This window comes from Pundamilia nyererei, unplaced genomic scaffold (assembly GCF_000239375.1).
Source record: "Pundamilia nyererei isolate P.nyererei 1_Seehausen unplaced genomic scaffold, PunNye1.0 scaffold00032, whole genome shotgun sequence".
In the NCBI taxonomy this organism is placed as follows: domain Eukaryota; kingdom Metazoa; phylum Chordata; class Actinopteri; order Cichliformes; family Cichlidae; genus Pundamilia; species Pundamilia nyererei.
This window is the reverse complement of record NW_005187433.1, coordinates 3,660,575-3,671,313: the sequence shown is the minus strand read 5'-3', so window position 1 is coordinate 3,671,313 and position 10,739 is coordinate 3,660,575. Positions and strand designations below refer to the sequence as shown.

The following is a 10,739-nucleotide window of genomic DNA, read 5'->3' as shown; positions in this document are numbered from 1 at the left end:
CATGTATGCCTGCATATATTCAAAATACACCCTAAAGCACATGAGTGACCAGCAATTATACATTTACCTGGAAAAAAATCAAAGACAGATAGCTAAAAGGCTGACATATGTACAAGACTGCATCTACACATAAATTTGTATCTCCCTCCATACATGCTGCACATTTGCTATTAGGAGAGAGCGAGAGACAGAGAAAGAGAGAGAGAGAGAGAGAGAGAGTCTAATGAGCTATGAGGGGAGCAGAGGGTTCTGGTCTCACAGCAGTGCAGCCATTAAAATGTCACCCAGACAAGGCCAGAAACCAGCTGGAAGACAGCACAAGTGGCACACTTGCACACAAGCAACACAAACACTCCTGCAGAGCTGTGAGAAGATGCTGACTGCAACCACCAGAGCGCTGCATAATTCATGCAAGACCAACTAAGAGAGCGAGTACGTGTGTGGACATATGTGTCGCTGCATGTGTTGGTACAACATGCTCTTTTTCTTTTTTCTTTTTTTTGAGGGCAGGAAGTCTGTGGAGGTCAAAGGCAGAGGCTGATCACACTTAACTGCATCACCTCTTGAAAAATTTATAAAAAGACAGCTAAAAATGAGTACATGAGCATCATTTTTGCTCCTTTTCCCTTTCCTTTATAGCAACTGCACCTCCATCCCTCCCTTAAGATACCAACCAAATGTTTTAAAAATCACGATTGGTCTTTTATTTGTACCATGGTATGAATACAAAGAGTTTCCCATGTCCTTCTAAGCCACGGCCTTATAAACTTTGTTTTGAGTCAGTAGACCTCAGGGACGGAGGAAGAAAAGGTAGAATGTGAAAAAAAATACATAAATTTTGGACAGACTCGACATGCAAGGAAGTCACAAGGACGCCTTGAGACACACCATCTGTTCCTCCTACACACAGTGTACAATCTTTGATGACTGAACCTTTTAAATAAAAAAAGAAAAGAAAATACCGTTTCACTCAACAGCATGCAATTTGCATAGTGGCATTTTTAATTAACTGCATTCTTCATTTAACTAAGACAGACAGGGTTATTTTGAAGCAGAGAAATGTAGAGCATCCATCGTGTACATGTGTGTGTGCATGTAACGGGTGTGTGAGTGCTGTCACCTGATGTCCTGCTGCAATAACAACTTTGTGTGAGGAGAAGGGGAAAGCTTCGTTGCTCAGGTCTGTGTCTAAAACCTCCTGTAATACCTCCCGGCTGCAAAAAAGGGGAAAAAAAAAAAAAACACCAATAAGAAGAAGAAGAAGAAACTCTGGCAGTCATTCAACACATTTTCTGTATTTGTGCAACCAGAGTGCAGAAACACAATTATTGTTGACATTTTTTATGTATTTATTTTTATATTTTGGTATACGTTTTCCCAGCACAAATAATGCTGGAACAATCCAAAAATGTACCAGCTCTTCTCCCACAATCATACACACACACAGAAAATCAATATTACATAAAAAAATGAGTCAACAGTAACAAAAAAAAAGGGGGGGGGGGCTAAGTTTAGCTCACTGTGCTGCTTGTACATTTGTATGTTTGTGAGTGGGCAGGTAGAGAATACAATGTGTGAGGCCTCGTCAAAGAGATATTTTTGTAATATTGTGGCAAGAAGCCAGGGATGAAGATATCAGGGGAAGGGTTAGAAATGCAACTGGAGGGGTGTCCTCTAATTCAAAAGAAATAAATGCGTAAAAAAAACAAAAAACGAATGCTCTTAAAATTCCCTGCAGAAATATAGCTGGAATATGTAGGGTTTCTAACATATGTATGTGTGCAGGTCTCAATGCATGTGTGGGGCTAATAATAATTTTTTTTGTGCCATTTTCCAGTTCCTCCCATCCCTTTCTCACTGAACTTAAGAGCCCAACAGCAAAGGCTAATTAGCTATATATAATCAGTGAATTGCTCTGTTTTGTATGTGTGTTTGCGTATTTGGCAAAAGGGGCACTCGCAACTACCAATTTGTTTCTCCTACTTGCCGCATCACTGTGGCTCTCAGCTGTGCGTCTGAGAATCCGCATCCACACAAACAAGGCTCGATTAAAGGACGTCACATAATTTCATCCATTATACAGCGCACAAGGTGCATAATTGCAAAGCGAGTGGTTAAGCACTACTTTTGCCCACTGGAACACACTGCCAAAGCTGCGTGAGAGAAAGGCTGCAAGTTTAAAGACTCCCCTATTGAGTGAATTTGAATGAGACGACTCAGGGAGGGAAAACACGGGCAAACACATTTCCATAAATGCTGCAATCGCTCCTCTCCTCATGCTCTAAAGGGATCAATTTGCTTCGTAAGAAAACAAAACCCCCAAAATGCTGAATTTCTCAAACGTGGCAAAAACAATACAGAGGAGCTAAAAATGATTACAGTAATGTGCGCAGAGAGGCAACACAGATGCCAGTCTTTTCCAAATTACACACATACACACACACACACACACACACACACACACACAGGGAATCATTCACGGGTGAAAATATGCACACTCATGAAATAAATGTGCTTTGGATGCTAAAGAAAAGTCAATGAACTCCATAATCATCATAGATATTGTCTTGTGTGTATGAGCATATAAAAATCACACACACACACACACACACACACACACACACACACACACAGAGGACTATCTAGCAGTGACGCAGTGGTTTCCAGTTTGACGTAAGCAATAAAGGCAAGAGGGATAGAAAAACCTAGGAAAAAAAAGTGAAGATGACACTGAGCACAGGGGGTGTGTGTGAGAAAGAAGTGGATACAATCCACAGAGACAGAGAAAAGAAACTTAGGAGAACAGGAGAAAGAAGCAAAGCCTCAAGAAAAAAAAAATCGACAAAACCCACACAGGGAACGGAGTGGACTAACCCTGCTGCTGGTGAGAGGGAAGAACAAAGACAGAGGGCGGTGAGCTGGGGAGGAGAGGAGGTGAGAGGGGAAGAAAAAGATAGATGTGGAGTGCAGAGAATAAGATAAGGAATAGGTAAAGGTGGTGTAGCTTCACTATTTGAGTGTTGAGCAAAGGGAAACTGTGGGAAGGATAAAGAAAACATTGATCTCCCTCCATATCTGCAGTAAGATTTTTACTTGCACCGTGCACAAATTTGAATCCGTAGATTAAGAAATCAAGCTGATGTTGATGGTTGAAGCTGAAGAAATAATTGCTATGTGACAACAGGTCTTATGGAGTGATGAACTCAAATCTGAAATCTCAACATTATTGAAGCAGCTTGTGATCATCTTGAAGCGAGCAAAAATCATCCAGCATCCAAAGAAGAGCTTTGAATGTCCGTCAAGAAGCCTGCAGAACTTTCCATTAGTGCAACTCTGTTTTTGCCTTATTAATGGATTTCCGTTGTGTCTGCACATGTTTCAATAAATCACTGCACCCGTTTTCTCAAAATCTCTGACAAACTGCATCATTGACAGTCTATTGAAAATTATTTATGTAAGCCAGCAGAATTAACACTTAATCCTTGAAACTCATCACTAGTGTTCAACTTGGAAGCTGATGCAAACCTTCATGGGATTTATTATTTTCAGCTCTGAGGTGCAGAAGAGTGAACTTGAGAAGCCCTAAAAAAATAATCTAACCAGTAAATGTACGATGAGGTGGTATCATGCAGTAGTAGACTGCATACTGAGCAAGGTACCCCAGGTGTCCTGAACTTCACAAGGTTTACAAGGATTTTGCAGGTCAGAGTTGATATCAAAGGTCTCAGTACCCTACAGTCTCTTAACAGTTGGATACACACCTTCAATTGTTCTCTTGTTCATTTCTCATCTGGATATAAGTCATTCCAGAGTTAACATTCACTTCTAACCCTCTTGCTTTCCTCACCTTTTGGGCCCCTGGATGCTGATCATCCCCATGTCTTCAGAGTGGTCCGTCAACTGGCAGCGAAAGCCTTGATCCTGAAGAACTGTTTTAATGTGGTTCCAGTTGTGTTCTGCCACACCGCCTCCAATGGCCAGGTAATATGCATCACCTGGAGCAAAGTCAGATGGCGATCAGGTCAAGTATAAGAAAGAGAAAGACACATGAAACCACTTTATCTATAGCATACAGTTTGTAATCACAAGTGTGAAGAATCTCAGCTGACAGCTACATTAGGTGATCTGATGATGAGATAACAGAGTTTATTACATTAAGATGTTTTGAAAGTTGACTCTGTTGAATCCTTCCACTTACTTTATGTAGATATATTCAGCAGGACTTGTCAAGAAATTTGCATAATTAATAGAGCGGCAGCAACTTTTTCATGGCATTTTAATTGCCGCTTCCCACCTAAGATGTCATTACGCAACATTAATTACTTAACAAATTAATTTATCTCCTGTGATTCATGTGCTCCCTGGGGTTTTTCAATCTGCAGCTGTGGTAATAGAAATATACCGGTACCTGAACAGATGTTATTTTCCAGGCTTTTTTTTGATGTAGTGGAGTCAAAATGACAACATAAAGAAACAAGCTACTGCTGTGTAACGTCAAAAGGAGACACATCTTTCATGATATTCTCTTTTCTTGAGTGAGACAAGAGTAAAAATAATTAATAAATGTGGATAAACAGTACTGATTGGGCGAAAGAACCACAAATAACAGAGGAAAAAAATAACAATAAGTCTGAAATAAGATAAAACAGAATAGCACATTATTAAATCCAATAAACAAAATACAACAGCTAAGCTGACAAATAGTGATGCGGAGATAGGGAGATGAATGAAATAACAGTAATAGGTAAAGAGTGCAGCAAATAACTGTGAAACACACACGTCTACACACTATTTCTCACCGCTGGATTCTGGTGCCAGGGGCAGGTTGGCCACACCAGGCTCCAGTCTGCTCACAGTCAGGTCGGCCTCTGACCCTCCTCTTTTATTCAGCATGCAGGTATACACAGTGGTACCTGCAACACACACACAAACAATTAATACGTGCTGCAGACTTTGCAGACGTATTTTAAGCATGCTGTTGAGTGGAAGCATACTGATGGAAGCGTGCTCTATGTGTGAACAGGGATGAATATTTAATACATTCAAGTGTACTGACACTAAGTTCACAACTTAGTTGTTCTGAAGGAACAATAATCGTGGCTCTGATCCTCTTAACTCATAAAACTCTGCTTTTTTGTAGCAGAGTACTGTGCAAAAGTCCTGGGACACACCTCATTTCTTTATTTTTTTCTGGGAAAATGGGAAATAGATGTTGCAATTTACTTCCTATGTGAAGCTGGATGTTTGTTGTGATTGTTTCTTTCTTTAAAAAGAGGGGTTAACCTTTCCCTTGGTTTTCATTTTACTTTAGCTCAGACTTCTAGCTGTTTTGAGTTTGCTTTCTGTGATAAGTAACAAGAAATGTATTTCTTTTTTCCAAATCTGGAATGATTTCAATGCAGTGGCACTTGACCACACATGTACAGATGGAGGTAGAGACAGACCTAGTCATACAGGCTGTCTTTAACAGACCCTCATGCACTCTTAGAAAGTATGTTATTACTAGTTTTAATCAGGTCTGAAGACTACAAACAGAAAGAGAAAAACACTTGGGGGTTCAAGTTATAAAGATGCGAGTGCGCCGAACCTCAGCAGATGCCGGTGTCATACATTTTTTAAATCCATACAGGAAAGTAACAGAGAGGCTTAAAACTAAAAGGATTATCTGTCTTCTCACTTCTTCAGAACTTGATCTCACCTTTGGAAAGGCTCTGGGGCCAAAAAAGTAGCAATGTAAAGAACGCAGCTTTCCATTTTCATATCTGCACAATGGTAGGATTCAGACACTGTTGTCAGTTTGCTGATTGTGACAAGAATACAAGAAAATGAAGCAGTAGAGATGTTTGTCGCCACTGTTAACAGCATACCAGACACATTACATACTGGTACTTAGTCCTGTGTAGAAGGCTGCTATGCCTCGCTTGTTGGCATCTTTTTCATAACTCTATGCACGCAGCTGCCCTTTTTATTCTGTCAATCTTTCTTTCTTGTTTTTTTTTTTTTTACTCTGACCTGGCTTCTTGTTGACATCAGCAGTGAACAGCCAATCAGCTGCCTTCTTGGCATCGGGTCCAGTGAGATAGAACTTTCCAAAGTAGGACATGTCAAACACAGCCACACTGTGTCTACATGAGAGGCACTCGTTCTTAATCTAAATAAAAATAAAATAAAAAGAACATGATAGCAAAAGGATAAAAACAAACTGTCCCAACTCTGCAAAGCATGATGTTTCTAAGAAGAATGCATGTTATTGTCAGATCCCTGAAGGCAACATTCATTACAGCAGTGAAGAGAGATTTTAAAATCAAGGTTAGCATTCTCTCCTCTAATTTAATCCTGCAAGCTGCTGAGTTAGCGTGTGTTCTCCCTCGATACCATTTAAACACCATTAAACTCACCGACTTCCCCTTAGAAGCCTTCAGTGCGTTTATACTCATCTGACCGCACGGTAATACTGCACTATCGATCACCCACGCTCAGCCACACATACCATTTACTCTTAGTACTGTCTCTTACCACGTCATGATGTGGAGGGAAGTCAAAGGTGTACTCTTGACCTAGCAGTTCATCGTATTTGTACTTTTCATTCCTCTTCACATCGTAAGCTCCGTAATAATCATAGTCTTTAACCTGTGCAATATGACACACAAACAATTAGAAGCTAATTAATCATTACGGTTTCGCACGAAACAAGGCAAGATGTAGAACTGAGCCAGACACTGTGGTAGCATCATCCATTATTGGCAGTCAGTATGTTCTAACAGCCTCTATCCAGCATGGCTTCTGAAAAATAACACCGGGGCAATTATATAAAAGTGTGCCTGCGACTATGTATAGCATTCAGAATATGTGCAGTGTAAGTGTGTTTCTCACAGGAGCAGGTCCTTCTTTGTTGAACCAGCCAGGTCTCTCCCAGCCATGCCGCTCTTGGAACATGCAGCCCTGCTCTGTGAGCACCTGAAAACAACCACACATACGGAGCACAGTACAGCAAAAGCAGTTCGTGGCTGTCTTTGAAGAATTGCTATTTATTCACTAGAGGTCAACATGATGAACTAACACAAAACTTGGACACACTTTAAATGAGGGCGAAAGTGGGAGCAAACAGTTGACAATTTCCAAAAGAAGAAAACATACATGAACACAGTCGATGCTGTATTTCTGGACACCTGTGGATCGAACTACAATTTCCTTTAAGCTCTGTTCTCCAGCATGAATTGAAAAACTCTAGCTGAGAGGTATTGTGATAATAATTCTCTGTGGTTTAGTCACAACAAGCAAACCTTCCCCCCCCCCATCACACCCAGTCTTTTGATCCATTGTCAGTATAAAGATAATACAGTACATTCTGTCAAAAAGAGAAAAGATTGTCTGGCCTAAACAATAAAACTCTAATCTAACATCACAGGAATCAATGAGAGTGCAAGTACACTGTTAGTTTTCCATAAATTGCTGCAGAAATATTAAACTTCTTATTTCTTGAACAGTCTTTAGAAAAGATATATCAGGGCTCCTTGTTAAACTGACAGTCGCCCACAGTCGGTAGGTATGTTCTGCTATGCTCTGCTCCTAGCAGGCATCTAGCAGTCTCTTGCCAAAACTTCCCACACTAGGCTATATTTACCATCTGTGCTACCGAGGTGGAGAAAACGTGTGAGCAGCAGTGTCAGAGATGGCCTGCATGTGCTCTGAAATAATCCCATATTGCCTCTTAAAGCTAGACAGTCTCATTACTTGCATAGCTTCCCCGATTGATCCAACCCTTAAGTACCTCCGAGCCACAATACATTAAACCTTTGTCTTGTGTTAAATAGGAAAGGTCACAGGTGTGTTACACATGAAAAGATTACTTGTTGTTGTGCTAGACAGTCATGGATGGTAAAAAAATAAAGTAAACGCTCTCTCAATTATATTATATAATACACCACGTCATTAGTTTTGTGTGAAATAAATGTGTATACCCCATGATGCAAAAGCTTATACAAACCCCCTTTATCACTATTAACCTGAAGTAATAGATTTAGCCATAGAGAATTTTTTGGCCCACTCTTTAAAACTTCAGTCATTGCACTGACTCGGTGCAACGTCTTGAGTCGCATCCTGTTACAGATTTGCTGCTGTGCTTGGGATCATTGTCCTGTCGCATGACCCAATTTTGCCTATACGTGGATTTAGTATACAGAAGAGTCCACGGTAGACACGAGAGGTAGCTCTTGGGTTTATGCAGCTTCTCTGAGCGTTGCACGGTCTGGCTTTGGGGTGAATTTGCTGGGACATCCACCCCAGAGAAGACTGGCTCCACTTGAGTAACCTTTCTCACTGTACAAGGATGGGCTTCAAAATAGCACGGTAAGCCTTCCCAGACAGAAAGCAGCAACAGTCACTTCACCGCTATCATTGATGTCTGTGTTAACACATTTCTGACTACTCCCGACCTGCCAAAACTTTACACTTGATCAGTTAATCAAGTGCATTTGATTAGCAACACCTGGCTGCTATTTGCCCTCTTAGTTGCTATGGAAGCAGTAAGGTGTACTTTGTTTTTTCCACAACCTGCTTTTGCATTTTGGATTATTTTTCTTTTAAATAGACGATGACATGGTGTAAAATGGTACTTGTTGTTGTTCATCTCAGGTTTTATTTCCTTGATTCAAAGATCTGCTAACGACCAGATTAAATCATAATATTTAAACCTTATAATTGAAAGAGGGTGTATGCACTTTTTACCATGACTGTAAGTAAGGCTTAAATTCTTTTGCTTTTTACTGACTTTTTGCTCAATCTGACTTCATTTTACTATTTCCCCAACACAAAGAAACCTATACTCATAGATCCAAGTAAACAACAAGATCTTCCAATGACTATAAGGCAAACTTAAGTTATAATGATTACAAATTATTTTTATTTCATAGTGAAGAGCAAAAACCAGATGTTGAAAACCCCCTCATATATTTAAACGAAGCAAACTCTGAGAAAGCACACGATATAAGCTACAAGACAAATTGGCAATGTTACTAATGGAATTTGTGTTAATAATCTTTCATGAAAAGATGCCTACATTTCTGAGTGGGGGTACAAATTGCAACCGTTAAATGTAAATGAATTCTGGAATAGGAAAGCATGTCTAAGTGGATCATTAATGCATAAAGTGTGGTAGTGGGGCCCATTAAAAGTTTGTGCCAGGCTCAGGAGGGAGGGGAAGCTGAAAGACATCTGAGACCAGGCTACTGAAACTAAGTGTAGCATTTAGATTCATGTTGGCAGGGGTTGCATTATTAAATGTAACTGCTGGGGATAACTTACACCTCTAACTGCCTTCTGCTTGAATCAGCTGCCTCTAGGTTTGAACAAAGGCAACGGAATAAGAAAGTGAGATCCCCGTGTCCCGAACCTCGAGTTTACAAACACTTGTATGCCTATATCTCTCACAAGTCTTTTAAGTCCCTTTTATGACATTCACACACATGGAAATGTGACAAGCTAGGGTTTCAGCAGCATCATTTATATGTAGATTTGTTCTATCTGCACATTTCTGTCTCAGCTAGCCAGCCAGATGTTGTGGTAGCAGAAGTGTAGAAAGAGAAAGAAAGGGGAAACACATAAAATGCAGACTTTAATGAGAATAACTAAAGCAACACAATTACGAGAAGAAGAAAAAAGGGAAGCAGACTTGTGTGAATCTGACGAAAACCTGAATGAATAGATGAAGAAAACTGAGTGACTGAAGGAGAAAAGTGCAAAAGTTAGACGGGTAACAGAAGGAAGAAATCGGAAATGACAGGTCAAGTTACATGCAGGGAAAAACATGGACTGGATATTGGTCCACAAACCAGCATGCATGTTTGTCTAAATCAAGACAGACACAGTAAGTAAATGCCCTGACGATTACCCAACTAAAAAAGCTTTAAGGAAGCCAAGGTTAGGCTTAATGTTTATCTCAAAGGAAAAAAAGAAAAAAAATCATGCGTATCTTCTTCCCCTTCACCCACCTACTTGCCAGCTTCTGCCTGCCTAACTTTAATAAAAAGGTTTAAACTTTTTATGAGTCGTGCATGAGTCCTGTGCTCTCTGTCACCATTTGCTAGACTACCTGTTCATACAGTAGTTCTTTTATCATTTCTGCGCTTATCTCAAACTCATCCGTGACTCACACCACAGCTGAAAGGAGTGTGACTAACTCCCAGCACAAAGACAAAGCATGTGGGTCACTTCCTTGAACTCCTCATGAAACACTGTGATTAACTGTCTGCACTGGAGATCAAACCACTGACCTACCTGGTGGAAAGGATCCTTCCTCATGTTTCGGCTGGCCAGCGGCTCATCAAAGGGGAACACTAAAGAGTAGTTCTTAGCATACGACTCGTGACTCCTCTCTCTGATCCACCGTTTGTTGTCTGTCAGCGAGTTATGAAAGCGCCTGAGAAAGAAGGGAGACGGATTCAAAAGATGCTCATTAAAAGTCACAATCGTTCAGACTTCATTAAAACTTGCTGCAGTTCCTGCTGCCTTTTGCTAAAGTGATAATCTGAAGAATTTTGAGTAGATTTTGTGGAGTGATGTACCTGATGTCATAGCCGTACATGTCCTTTTCAGGGCGGCCATGTATGATCCAGTGAGCCAGCTCTCTACCACAACCACCTCCCAGCATCATACCTGAAACAGAAGGTGTAAGGATAAAAGAGATGTTGATGTGAGAAGCATTCCCGGTCAAATTCAGCTCATTTTAATTAATGCTGAAA

General features: G+C 40.4%; 1 protein-coding gene across 1 annotated transcript in view; it reads right to left on the bottom strand.

Annotated features, from left to right (window-relative positions):
- The window catches only part of sardh (sarcosine dehydrogenase), a 38,757-nt gene that overhangs the window by 5,914 nt on the left and 22,104 nt on the right, over positions 1-10,739 (bottom strand). The window contains exons 11-18 of the mRNA XM_013909872.1: positions 10,563-10,653; positions 10,276-10,417; positions 6,874-6,957; positions 6,517-6,630; positions 6,013-6,151; positions 4,800-4,913; positions 3,848-3,995; positions 1,121-1,214 (exon numbers count right to left, since the gene is read on the bottom strand). Coding sequence (XP_013765326.1) covers positions 1,121-1,214; positions 3,848-3,995; positions 4,800-4,913; positions 6,013-6,151; positions 6,517-6,630; positions 6,874-6,957; positions 10,276-10,417; positions 10,563-10,653 — 926 coding nt within the window. The remainder of the gene's footprint in view (positions 1-1,120; positions 1,215-3,847; positions 3,996-4,799; positions 4,914-6,012; positions 6,152-6,516; positions 6,631-6,873; positions 6,958-10,275; positions 10,418-10,562; positions 10,654-10,739) is intronic.